At 54.5% G+C, this 13,666-nt stretch overlaps 1 protein-coding gene across 3 annotated transcripts in view; it reads right to left on the bottom strand.

The window, feature by feature from the left end:
* KSR1 (kinase suppressor of ras 1) overlaps positions 1 to 13,666 on the bottom strand; it is a gene marked incomplete at its 5' end in the record, with an annotated part of 141,100 nt that overhangs the window by 6,333 nt on the left and 121,101 nt on the right. For 2 of the 3 annotated variants that reach the window (XM_079724730.1, XM_079724729.1), the window contains 7 exons: positions 538 to 669; positions 1,420 to 1,553; positions 4,190 to 4,286; positions 6,572 to 6,951; positions 7,715 to 7,763; positions 8,816 to 8,867; positions 11,328 to 11,369. In XM_079724730.1, coding sequence (XP_079580856.1) covers positions 538 to 669; positions 1,420 to 1,553; positions 4,190 to 4,286; positions 6,572 to 6,951; positions 7,715 to 7,763; positions 8,816 to 8,867; positions 11,328 to 11,369 — 886 coding nt within the window. The remainder of the gene's footprint in view (positions 1 to 537; positions 670 to 1,419; positions 1,554 to 4,189; positions 4,287 to 6,571; positions 6,952 to 7,714; positions 7,764 to 8,815; positions 8,868 to 11,327; positions 11,370 to 13,666) is intronic. The other variant, XM_079724731.1, reaches the window with a different exon arrangement.

Here is a 13,666-nt window from a genome sequence, read left to right on the forward strand (position 1 = left end):
CAGGATCTTAGTTCCCCGACCAGGGATCTAACCGTGCCCCCTGCAGTGGAAGCGCGGAGTCCTAACCACTGGACTGCCAGGGAAGTCCCTCTTTTTCTTTTTTAATGTGGCTAAGAGAAAACTTTACACATCTGGCTCATATTATGTTTCTCTATTTCTATGTTTCTGTCGGTCAGCACCCCAGGTCTCTGTGGGGCACAGCTGGCAGGACTCCCTGTTCTCCCAGAGGGACAGTCCTTGATTAGCTCTGGTGAGTGTCCTCATGGGGCAACAGGTGGGAACGACACCCAGAGTTAAGCACTCTATACAATTAGCTAATTTAGTACTCATTTAACAGCTCTACCAGGGAGGTACCTTATTCTTCCCATTTTACAGGTGGGGAAACAGAAGGTCAAGGACGTGGTCACTGGTCCAAACAAGTGGCTGATCCAGACTCAAAGCACACCTCCCCCTGCCCCCCATGGCCAGTAGGAGCCTCTCTTTGAGCCACACTTGGCCTCAGAGCCCCAGGCGGAGGGGTGCCAGGGGCCTCCTCACCCAAATGCATAGACGTCAGCCGCTTTGGAGAAAGGGAGCTGGTCCTCGTCCTTGCCGGGGGTCATCTCCCTCACAATCTCGGGGGCCAGGTAGCACAGCCAGTCATGTGACAGCTTCAGCTGGTTCTCACGCCTGGAGGCCAAGAAGCCAGGGCAAGGACATGGCCTTCAGTCAGCAGCAAAGAGGCCCGCAGGGCAAACATCTGCCCCAGGGCTGGCACACCACCCACCATGGCCCAGAAAAGCAGCACACCCATCATGCACTTGCCAAGGCACCTGCGCTTTGGGGGAAAGTTACAGAGGGGTGATAACCAGGCTTTTCTAGAAAGCAGGCCAAGAACAGGCATCGGCAGGGAGTTGCACTTGAGGGTGCTGATTCTCTACCCTGGGAGCGTGAAGAGCATCTCCAAGCAGGAGATCAGATCTGCCTGTGGGCCTTACAGCCTGGCCTGGGGCTGGCTCTCCAGCCCGGCTGCCGCTCTCCCTCCTGGGGTCCAGATGCTTGGGAAGGAGCCTTTCTCCCCGTCCCCACCCCCTCTTCAAGATTTGTGGAACTAGAACCTGACGCTCTTCCTCATAATGGGGACGTGAACCCTGGTCCCCTGCCCAGGTCAGTGAGCACACAGGGAAAACGTTGAGTGAGGGGACCCAACCACCATGGGGGCCAGCATGAGAATTAAGCATTATGAGTGACCTAAATGTCACCCAAACCTGATTCTGGACCAGAAACACAAGAGCGGGGCCAGAGCAGACCTGGCCTTTCCTACAGGGAGGGCTGGCCCTCAGTAACAGACAGCGAGTGCCCAGACCTCGGCTGGACCTCAGGCCCACCAGCACTGCCCAGTTCCTCCCTAGTCTGTCCAGATGCCCAAGGCCAACTGACCGTCCCTCTCGGACCACGCCTGAGATCCCGAACAGCCCGAAGTCTGTGATGACCACTTTGCCATTGTCGTAGAAGACGTTCTTGGATTTGAGATCTTTGTGCACGATGCCCTTGGCATGGAGATATCCCATTCCCTGGAAGACAGCGAGCCTCACGTCAGGAGCGGAGGGAAGATGAATGACGAATGACTTAGCTCCTACTCTGGGCCGGGCCCTGAGCGGGACGGGACGCCCTACCCCACCCCCTCATTTAATCTTCACCACCCTGTGCAGTGTAACTGTCTCCTTTTTACAGAGGAGGAAAGCCAGCCTCAGAGATGGGAAGTCACCTGCCCCAGGCCACGCTGCAGTTAAGCAGCACTGCTGAGATCTAGGCATGATCTCATCCAAGGCCAAACCCAGGACTCCCAGGTACCCTGCTGCTCTGATGCTCTTGGGAACGGGAGAAGGGGAGCACTGTACAAGATGCATGACTGAAATGGGCATCCCTGCCGGGTCAGAAAGAGGCACATGTAAACCTATCTCCCAATCTCCCACATCAAGGGTGCTTCATATGTGAGAACTCCGCCTGACTTTAAAGGTATCTTGGGGTGAGGAGGGGAGAGGTAAACAGCAAGCCACATTTAGGAAATAGAAGAATGAGCTGTGAGGCAGAAGCAGACAGAACTCAGCTGAGCCCAGAGCTCAGACCGAGTGGGGCTGGAGCGCGTCAGAGAAGAATGTACACGAGGCAGATGCTCTTCTGCAAGAGATGGGAGGGCTCGGGGTCCACCGTGGCCACGTCCCTCAGGCCTGCTGAGAGCTGTCATCCTGCAACGGAAGCAGGGGGTTCCAGGAAAGGGTGACTTGCTATTTCCCAAAACGACATCCTGAATGTAAAACGCTCCTTCTTAAAATGTCTGCCCATTTCCCAAAGCAAACCAAGGCACAAGCCTTCCCCAGCGACCAAAGAGAGCCAAGACCCCATCTTGGGTTGAACAGGGACCAGCTGTGTGACTGAGGGTAAGTGCCTGTACCTCTCTGAGCCTTGTTTATAAAATAGGTGTCCCAGCCTCAAATGGCCAGAGACAAGATAGAAAGTGTCCAGGTCTGGAACACAAACCCTCCTGCCTTCCCATAATTTCACAATGCCTCTAGAGTGGCCCCCAAGCCCTCTAACCAAAGGTCAAGCCACCGTTATTATATTTTGAGCCTCAAAATATCAGAGATGAGTACAAAAGGAAGTGGCTTAGAAGTTCTCAGAAGAAGGGGGATGGGGAAAATAAATAAGCCAGCAGAGAGGCAGCTTCTGGCTCTGCAGCTCCAAAACCTTTGAACAACTTTTCTCTTCTGCCCTGGAATCTTCCAGGTGGCTCACTGAACCTAACTCAGCAACCAGACTCCCGCAGTGTCCTGAGGATAAGGAGAGAACAGTCTGGGGGAGGAGGGCAGAGTCGGGCAGAGGGTAGAGCAGGGCCCAGCGGGTTTGGGGCCATCAGAGTAGGTGTGACGCTCCGCAGCCCCCTCCAACTTCTCTGCAATGAGACAGACTACACAGGAGGGCGTAAGTGTGACATTTGGGTTTTGGGGGCTGCAAAAGTTTAATGCATTAGTGTAGCCACGTGGAAATGTCATGTGGAAATCTTGGTGTTCATAAATGTCACTGAGATTTTTATCTTTTCCTTTCCAACGACACACACACACACAATGGATGCAAGGAGGGAGGGAGAAAAAAGAAAAGAAGGCAAGACTAACAACAGGAAAGGGACAAAAACTTGGTGGGAGCTGGTAAGAGAAAGCTTTTCCGCAAAAACAAGAACCAGCAAAGAGGAAGCCCTATCCAGCACTAATCTAGTTTTTCTCTGGGCCTGTCTGTTGCTAAATAAAGCAACAAATAAGCTTTTCTTTCATTTTTGTTTAAGTACTTTAGAAAGATGAAAGGAGGGGCTTCCCTGCTGGCGCAGTGGTTGAGAGGCCGCCTGCCAATGCAGGGGACACGGGTTCAAGCCCTGGTCAGGGAAGATCCCACGTGCCGCGGAGCAACTAAGCCCGTGCGCCACAACTACTGAGCCTGCGCTCTAGAGCCCGTGAGCCACAACTACTGAGCCTGGGTGCCCCAACTACTGAAGCCCGCACTCCTAGAGCCTGTGCTCCGCAACAAGAGAAGCCACCGCAATGAGAAGCCCGTGCACTGCAACGAAGAGTAGCCCCCGCTCGCCGCAACTAGAGAAAGCCCGTGCGCAGCAATGAAGCCCCAACGCAGCCAAAAATTAATTAATTAATTAATTAATTTAAAAAAAGGCTGCCTGAGTTGAGCCTGAAGCCCTGTCCTCATGAAACTTGGATTTGGAAACTTTAAGGCAGAACCCCTGTCCCAAACCTTAATCAATTCTAACAGACTCTCACCAAGCGCTGGCCCTGGACCCAACGCTCTCTCCATGGATTATTCCAGTTTACCTTTGCACCAATCCAATGAGGGAGGCGACACTGGTATCTCCATTTCACAGGGGAGGAAGCCAAGGCTCAGAGAGGCTCATCGACCTGCCCAAAGTCACACAGCTGGTGTGACCAAGATTCAAACTCAAGCCATCTGTCTTTAAAACCCACCGAGTTTCTCCAGGGTGTCCAGCTCCCAGCAGACAAGACAGGGACAGAGGGAAGGAGATGGGGGTCCCACCCTTGAGGCGCCCCACCTAAAGGGAAAGACAGAGCAGCCACCACCACGACCCTGACACGGTCAGACAGACTGGGGGACAGCCAGGAACTCCGGAACCAGCTGGATGCCTCTTCACCTTAATGATCTCCTGGGCGATCTGCCTGGTCTTGTTGATGTCCACAGATGTCTTGGGGTCCCTCACAAACGAGTGCAACGTCCGTCCCTTGCAGAAGCTGTGAGGAGTGGTGGGTCAGGCAGAGATCTGGGGCCTGTGCAGCCCAACCCAAGCCCCTCTGGAGCCGGGGAGAAGCAGGGGCAGAGCTGTGCCCGCCGGCCTCGGGAGGGCTCTCTCTGTCCCCTAGACCCTGGGTGCCCGAATCCTCGTTCTTGACCAGCCTGATGCCCATTCCTGCTGGGGCCTGGCCTGAGTGGGCATGAACACCGGTTCCCCGAGGCCTAGGGCCTGCCCCCCATAGAACAGGAAACTCAGTTCACCAAGCCTCCTGGCAATTCAGAGCAGCCCACCTTTGTGGAAGTTCGAGGCAGGAACACGCCCAGGCAAACTCAGCAGCCAGGGAAGAATCTTTGGCCTTTTCAGGCTATAACCAGGCAGCATCAGGGCTCCGGGCTCACCATAATGATTTTCATGATCGTGTTATTTTCTGATCACAGGGATTTTATTACAATGCGGAGTGTGCAGGAGGGGAGGGGTGGCTGTCAGGCATGTCAGAGTGATTATTAGATAAGGGGCTTGTATGTTGTGGTCCCCACCTGTACCGACTCCTAAAACCCGGAGTGAGGAAGGACCCAGACAGAATGCGTAGCTTCATTCCCCTGCTCCAGGGAGAAGCTGACTTAAGCCATCTGAGGAAGGGGCTAGTTTTTAGGAATCATCTCCAAGGAGATAAGATTCTTGGACCCTCAAGGTCTGGAATATCGGCTGCTGGTTGCTTTTCTGTGTTCCAGTCCCCTCAGCAGATTCTAAAACACGTTAAAGTTTTTGTTAACGTTCTTTTATTCTTTTGCTATATGTATTCCCTTGAAGGAGACTCAGATCTCTCATGGGACTGGGTGGATGAGAGAGAGATGGGAGGATGAATGACGTCACCACTGAGGCTGGGATCCGGGGGATGCTGAGCTGGTGTAACCACAGCAAGGCTCCCTGAAGCATCATGGTGTCATGCTTGGGCTGGAATTTTGTCCCCACCCCACCGGGTCCACGTGGTGACCTGATGATCTCACACTGCTCGGGAGTCCTAGTGGGTAGTTACTTATATCTCTGATATGCAAGCAAGATGGAAATCATTTTTTACTTAGTAAACACATACAGTTTGTTTGAGGAGAAGGTATTTTTTCAAAGCACAGGGTCCAACTATAGAGAATGTCATCAGACTATTAATGAGTATTCTTTTGGCTGATGGGATTAAAGTGGTTTTTAGTTTTTTTCTTGACACCACGTATATTCCAAAGATTCGTCACTAACCTCATATTGCTTTTCCTGAGTTTAGAAGTAAAGACCCAACAACAACTTTTTCAATGCCATGGGCAAAAATGTTTCAGTTTCACACCCCTCTGGTACTCGGGGGGAATGGTCACTCATCCACTGATGGTGGGAGGGGAAACTGGTGGACACTTTCTGGAGTAGAAACGGACAACGTACATCAAAACGTGACATACGTGCACTCTGACCCGGCCCCGCACACGTACTGCCAGAAGTTCACCAAGATATGGAAACAGAGATGTTCGTGATGACAAAGTGTCCAGAAAAAGAGGGCTGGTTAAGTAAATTAGGGGAGGACCAGCAATCGGGTTCCAGAGAGAACCCAGAGCCCAGCTGTGGGACTCGACCCAATTCTACTCCACTTTCAGTGACACCATATTGGTAACTTGAAATCAACTGCGGTGAGAGTGTTTACACCACAGGAATTGACAGATGCCACGTATCAATACTAGAGCTTCCCTCACCACCACCCAAGCACTGGTTGTTAAACATTTACCAGCACACCACCGGAGGTTCTGCTACGTGACGTGACAGGAACACTATGCAGGTATTAAGATTAGAGTAGACCTCAGACCTGCACTCCAGCGAAGAAGGCAAGGTAACCAGTAGGCTCTTTGGTGTGTATTTTTACAAACACACAAATAGTTACAAATCAAACAGATAAATAGTTTAAAAACATGAGTTTTTTTTGTTTTAACGGAAGGCGTGACAAGGAACTGTTTACAGTATCCACCTTTGGGGAGAAGCACCCAGGTGGGGTGGGAAGAGACTGGTTTTCACTTTATACTTTTCTGGAACATTTGAATTTTCTGTATCCTTAGGTATTGTTTTACTGATTTATTTATTTAATGTCAATGGGGTTATATGATGGAGAAATTACACCTCATTTTTGGTTTTCTTCTCTGTACCTCTCTAAATGAAAACTTCCATGCTCTCCGGGGTGTCCACACAAATAACAGGGCCCCCAGGGAAAGGGGAAGAGGCGGCGGCCACCCCAGGGAGAGGAGCCCGGGTTACCTGGTGATGATGGCCAGGTGCGGCGGGTTCATGCAGGCCCCCATGAAGAGCACCACGTTCTCGTGCCGCGTCTGCCGGTAGTTCATCACCTCCTTTTTGAACAGCTTCAGGTGGTCCTGGTTGTGGCCGTCCATCTCCAGCAGGCGGATGGCCACCTCGCCGTGCCAGCGGCCGCGGTGCACCCGGCCCCAGCGGCCCTGCCCGATGGGCTCGCCCAGCTCCACCTGCTCGAAGGGGATGTCCCACTCCTGCAGGTACACGCTGGTCTGGCTGGCCTTGCGAGAGATGGGGCCTCGCCAGGGCCGGCGGGAGCTCGGCAGGTCATCCACCTCGTCCTCGTCGTCTTCGGCCTCCGACTTGCCGGCCTCGGGCTCCTCAGCCTGGAAGGAGAGGAGGAGGGGATAGCGGGGGCAGGAGACCTGGGGGCAGGCGGGGACCAGGGGGGCCTGGGGTCAGGAAGCCTGGGCTCTAGTCGCAGCTCTGCAGGGCTTGCTGCGGACAGTAGGCAGGTCGCTTCGCACCACACAGCCTCAATGTCCTAATCCACAGACTACGGCACTTGGCCCTTTTTGCCGCTAATGGGAAGAGCATTAACATCCCCTGGCATGAAGAACTGGACCACATTCACCCTTTCTGGCTATGCTTTTGTTTAAACACACGGTTTCTGGCTCTCCTCTGTATAGGAATAAATCAGTCTGCTGTCTGCTCAGGATCTTTAAGCCACTGTACTGCTCGGTTGACACTGGTTTAAGGGTCAAGGTAGCAATTCTTGGCCCCAGCTACAGTCAGAATCACCTGGGGATCTTTGATAAGTCCACACACCCGGCCCCACCCTGGAGAGACCAAAGGAGAGTCTCCCGGGCTGGGGCCCAGGCCTTCTGGCTGGGGGTGAAAACCATGGGAATGAGGAGTTTACTTTAGCCTCAAAAAACAGAAAAGCAGAAGGAAGCTTGCTTCGTGGCATCCCTCATTGCTCTCCCTGCCATGTGCACTGCTCGAGTCTGCTGCGGCGGGTGGGCACCCTGTTGAGATGGCCCTCAACAGGGCCCGGTGCCCACATGCTCCCCAGACCCCACCACGTGCTGAGCCGGGGAGAGAGGAGAGAGATGTTCCGTCGACGGCTTGCGTGTCGCCTTCACTCACCTCCACTTCGTGATCCTCGGACACATCTGCTTTTGGCTGGTTCTCAAGCCTAAGAGTAAAACAGCGTTTGTCAAAGAGACCCCAAGGCCGGGCCATTCTGCTCCCAGCTGGGCAGGGGACTCCCCATGTGAGGTCTGAGAAAGGGGCACCAGGCCTGGATCCCTACTTTGACCCACTTGGCCGTGGGAAAGGCAGTCAGGATGCTGTGGAAACACACAGGAGGCCGAGGACCAGACCCTGTTTCCCTTCTCTGGCCTTGGCCTTCTCCAGACTTAACCTGAGGGTGGTAGGGGCCGACGGGTGGGCAGTGACCATCAAGGCCCTTTCGAACCTGACAACCAGTATGGGGTTCCGAGCACACGCACAGGACTTGGAATTCTACTTGAGAACTGGTTCTGTTGCTCCCTAAGCTGTGTGACTGGATGCAATTTCTTAACCTCTCTGAGCTGGCTTCCTCATCTGTATGTTGAGGATGACACCTACTTTACACCTGGCTGAGAACTACACAAAAAAATGTGAGACAAGCACTCAGCATGGCCTGACACAGAAAGGGCTCCGTAAACAGGAGCCACATAATTAGGTTTCTCTAACGCTGAGTGCCCTTCGCCCGGCCTTCCTGGGTCACAAGTCTGCTCCTGCCTCACAGACTGCCCCACCCAATGCTGACTGCACCCCCAGGAGGCAACTAAAACCCTATGGCTGGGCTTCCCTGGTGGCGCAGTGGTTGAGAGTCCGCCTGCCGATGCAGGGGACACGGGTTCGTGCCCCGGTCCGGGAGGATCCCACGTGCCGTGGAGCGGCTGGGCCCCTGAGCCATGGCCGCTGAGCCTGCGCGTCCAGAGCCTGTGCTCCGCAACGGGAGAGGCCACAACAGTGAGAGGCCCGCGTACCGCAAAACAAACAAACAAACAAAACCCTATGGCTGAGTTCACTGGATCACAGGGTGAATTAGCCCAAGCAGTATCCCATCTGGCTGCCCAGGTACATGGCAAGGTCTGGAATGGGAGGGTCAGAGATTTAAAGGTGGAGGTGGGAGGCGGTCAGGGATGTGCGTCCAGCTTTAACAAGTCCCCAAGGAGGAGAAAGCGGAGGGCTGCCTACCGGGAACTGTCCGCCTCAGCGAATGGGACTGCCTGAGGAAATGCCGAAATGTCTGGAGGAAACAGAAAACAAATATGAGGCATGAGACCCCCTTCCACTCCCCTGGAAGACACAGTGTTTGCAAAGCCAGCACCCGCAGGGCCGAGCGTGCTCCGCCAGCAGCCCCTCGCTGGGCTGCACACGTGCTCCGGGGCCACTTCCCCTGGGCTTTCCTAAAACAGAACACGGACGCAGCCTCCAGGGCCCTCGGTTTTGACCACACAGCTCTGTCCTGGGAAGGGACTCTAGTCACCACCATCGCCCTGTGGCCAAACCGCCCCAGACAAGGAAGTGGTAAAAGCAACAGGGCTGCTCTTTACCGGATGTGTGGGCCAGACTCTCCTCCTCGGCTCCGAGGCAGGGGCTGGTTTCAACACCCCTTGAGAGTGGGGAGACTCTCGGGCCAGCAGAGGCCAAAGGCCGGACTCGCAGGTGGCTCACTAGTGTCACGTGGTGCCTGGCACAGCCGCCGGGGACTGCTGGTGGGGACCAGGGGCCCCATCCCCTCAGCTTCAGGGTTTGGGTGGCTGGTGGGGCAGCCTCTGGGCAGAGAGCAATGCACGGTCCACACGCGGGGTGCCCCAGGATTGGGCAGCTGGCACTGACCCCTGAGCCTGGGGCCTTCCCAGTTTCAGCACTGAAAGCCCCACATCCAGAGAACACAGGACAGATGGTCACCCCAGTGTGGAGCCAACATGTTACAGGCCAAATGCCCTACGGCTGCTTCTGCCACTGGCTTCCTTCTGTTCTCTCTGGTCCCTTCTAATCGCACTCGGGGAGGCTGGCAGCCCCAGGGCTGGGTGGGCCCCTTGCTCCCCTTTTTAGCAAAAGAAGAGACTGGAGGTGGCAGTGGCTTGAACTAATCAGGGCCTCTCCCTGTCCTCTAGGACAAAGAGCGTCCCCATCAGCCAGCAAACCTCTCTCTGGGCTTTCTCCAAGGCTACCCCTGTAGCTTTCTCAACATCTCTATCATACTTGGAGAGTCTGATAGAGGTCGTGTGCCTTCTTATTAGGGAAATGCACACATGTACCCAACATCCTGTGTACAATTTCTGGGGAATCCTAGACCCAGAAGCCTCTTCTAAGGCTCTTCCAGACACCACTACACAGTGTCTGCAGACTGTAAAGGGCGGCCTGGTGTTTCCGCCCACCCAACGCTGCTCACATGTTTCCACAGAAGATAAACACATGCACGAGGATGCGGGGACATGGGGTGGTGGGGGTCTGGGGAGAAACCACACCCCAAGTTGGGGGGGGAGGCAAAATGTCTCTGAAGTTTCATACTTTTCCTTAAACATTAAGAGTGCATTTTGCATTCTGCTCCAAATATGTCCACATGTGTTTTAATAGAACTATATTTCCCTTCTCTTCTCCCTGACATATCTTCAGAGCAAGATGGACCCTTCTGGAAGAAGAGTCACATGTTTTCCCCATGCTTTCAAGGGTGTTTCCCTGTACGTCACCCTAGAGCAGTACCCAGGGAGGCTTTTGGAGGGGGATCACGGAAAAAATGGGTGTGAAGCCACAGAGCAGCTCAGGGAGCCTGGCCCTGAGCCCAGCCAGCCTGCACAGCCTGCAAAACCACGGGGGTGGGCCTGTAAGAACTAACAGATGCTCCCAGTCACTCCCCTAATGGAGCTGGGCTGGGGAACAGAAAAGCCTGGAATAACCAAAATACCAGGACTTCAAGACAGACCTGTTTAATCCAGGAAAAAAAAAATTAGCTACAGTCTTTATCTAAAACACACAGAACCTTCATATGGCTGAGTTCAGAATTAAAGTTGCAGATTACGTGTACTATGGCTTGTCACCTCCAGCTAGAGAAATAAGTACTAATTGTATAAACTCCTTAGGGGCAGGAATATGGTCAAATGCAAAGGCTGGCACACAGAAGGTGTACAAAACAATTCCCGTGGAAGGGAATCAATGAGAATGTCTTATTGAAAGTTTTCTTCTTTAAACTTTCTGCACTGGAGGCATTTCCAACCATTGCCAGCAGATAGCGCTGTGTGACAAGGCTCTGGAAGGTGAGGCCCACCGAGCAAGTGAAGGCTGCAGACCTTCCCAAACTGGCGTCCCCTTCTTTAAGATAGGGTAGTAGTTTCCCTGCCATTATATAGAGGAAGATATCTTGTCAGATGCTCCTAAGACATCAGCAAAAGATCCTCTCCCCTTTATTCTGCAGACTGGGTTTCTGCCACCTCCTAGCTGTGTGACCCTGGACAAGTTGCCTGAAGTGTCTGTGCAAGACGAAGGACTGGATGGATGCCAAGGGTCCTCCCGGTAAGGCACTGCTCCTGTGAAGGGTCAGCCTCAAGGCTACTCCCTCTGCACCCTTGCCCAGCCTCAAGAGACAGTCAGCTCTCAAAATAGGTGGGCGTGAGACTCAGGTACCTCCAAGGCACCCAGGGAGAGGGCTGGACAGAGGGGATCACGTCAAGGGGCAGTTAGTGGAACCATGCAGAGGACTCACCTGGGAAGAGAAACTGCTGTGTATGATGAATACAGTAGGCAGCTTTAAACAGAAGAGCAGGTAAGTCACACACAGAACAGCAAATGCAGCATCAGGAGAGGGGCCGGTTATAGGGCTGGGGCAGCCCTTCCCCACCTGCCCTGCCCCAGCTTCCAGGCAGGAAGGAGGAAAAGAGCTGGGAGAAAGCGGTTATTAGCGGGAGCCCCCAGGAGTAAAGGAACTTGCACCAGAGGGCTGCGGTTTGGAGACCCAGCCCCGGGGAACACCCTGCTGCGGAGCCCTGGCCAATTCCATTCGCCTCCCAGGCCCCCTTCTCCTCTGTGAACTGCGCATGAGCCCAGGAGGGCAAAATACAACGGGGAGAAAAACTGAGATTCTGAAAACATTGAACAGTGCTGTGTGCAGAAGGGAAAAATCCCCCCGGCCCGCATTCACACCTGGAGGTGCTGAGGCTTCAGTCGCTGGAAGTCACCATCCAAAACAATAACCTTGCCCCAGGGTTAGCCTCGGAGATACGCAGAAATGCTCCCCACAATACAGAGTGGGTAGACGGTAGGAGGAGGTCCCATCCCACCTTAACAGCCGGACCAGCCCAGCCCATGACCAAGGAGAGAGCAGATCCTGGAGAGAGAGGGCTCTGTGCAGGGGACAATGTGAGGCCAGCCTGGGGACATCAGGGAAAGCTGAGAAGCTCTGGCAGACATCATACAAAGGACTTTTTCACTGGCTGTTGTTTTTCAAACAGGCCCTTCCTTTCAGAAAAACCCAAACTAGGACGTTCAGTAGAAGGCCCGGTTTCAGAGCATAACAATGACAGAGCAGAACAGGAGAGGAGGGTGATCACGCGGGGCCATCGCTGGGTCTCCGGGGAGGGAGAGGTGGGCTCAGGACGACACACTAATGTCGGGAGATGTCCAGCCACATGCGTGTTAAGGTGAAGGTGCAGGCAAAAAAGAAGAAAGATTCTTAAAAGTCTCACCATCCCCCCAAAGAAGTCCCTGGGACCCTGGGGAGCTGGGCCCAGAGAGGCTGCCTGGCCTCCTGCCAGCTGCAAGCAGCCCCAGCCAGGGCTCCCCTGGCACAGGGAGAGCTGTGCCTCTGTCCTCCTCAGCCTGGAGCCCCAGGGGCCAGTGACAGGTGGGGCCTGGCCTGGCACTCCACGGGCTGAAGCTGGCAGTGGGCCTGGCTGGGTCCAGAGCAAACTAGAATATCCCAGACACCCTCCTCCCCTGAGCTGCCACCTGAAACAAACCGAGGGCCAAGACCAACTGCAAGGGGCCTCCTGGGAGGCCAGGGCCGGAGTTCAATCCTGAACGGGTGAGTGGGCTTTGCTCTGTTCCTTGGGGAGGTGGGACACCCCAGGCCTGGCCGAGCAGCGGGGTCCCTGTCCCTATAGACCTGGGGCAGCTGGGGCCATGGTCAGAGATCAGCTCTGCTCTGGCACACACTCCCCGGTGGACTCCGTGGCCTCATCCATACAAGGGGGATAACCTAACTCCAGCCTCACATGGTTTCTTGTTTTATGGAAAAGGGAACAAAAGCGCCCCTTTAAGCAGCTTGTCCAGATCACAGAGCAGGTAAGCCACAGAGCCCCGGATTCCCTCGCCCCAGCCTTCTGGGCCTGCCCCAGCCCCCCGTGCTGCCTGTCCTGCTTCCTGGGAGCTCAGAAGCCCCGAGTGAGTGAACAATGCCCAGGAGAAGCCACCCCATGCACGGGAGGGCAGCGTTGGGATCAGGTCAAGAACCCAGGCTTGGGACTTCCCTGGTGGAGCAGTGGTTAAGAATCCGCCTGCCAGTGCAGGGCCCTGTCACAGGTTCGATCCCTGGTCTGGGAACATCCCACATGCCGCAGAGCAACTAAGCCCGTGCGCCACAACTACTGAGCCTGCGCTTCAGAGCCCACGAGCCACAACTACTGAACCGGCGCGCCTGGAGCCCGTGCTCCGCACCAAGAGAAGCCACCACAATGAGAAGCCGGTGCACCGCAACAAAGAGTAGCGCCACAACTAGAGAAAGCCCGCGCGCAGCAGCGAAGACCCAACGCAGCCAAAAATAAATCAATAAATTTTAAAAAGAAAAAACCCAGGCTTTACATCAGACTTGGCTTTGATCCCACCTCTGCAGCTTACATGCTGTACAGCTCAGGGCAAGCCACTTGCTCCCTCTGAACCTGCGTCCCCATCTGTAAAATGGGTGCAATCACAGCAAGTTTAAATACGGTGATGCTCTTGAGCTCGGCACAGAGCCTGGCTCCCAGCAAGTGCTCTCAGTGGCGGCAGTGTTTGACCTCGAGCCTGCCGGGGTGTGCAGAGAAGGGACATGCAGCCCCACCCCTGAGG

This window comes from Hyperoodon ampullatus, assembly GCF_949752795.1.
Source record: "Hyperoodon ampullatus genome assembly, chromosome: 19".
Taxonomy (NCBI): Eukaryota; Metazoa; Chordata; class Mammalia; order Artiodactyla; family Ziphiidae; genus Hyperoodon; species Hyperoodon ampullatus.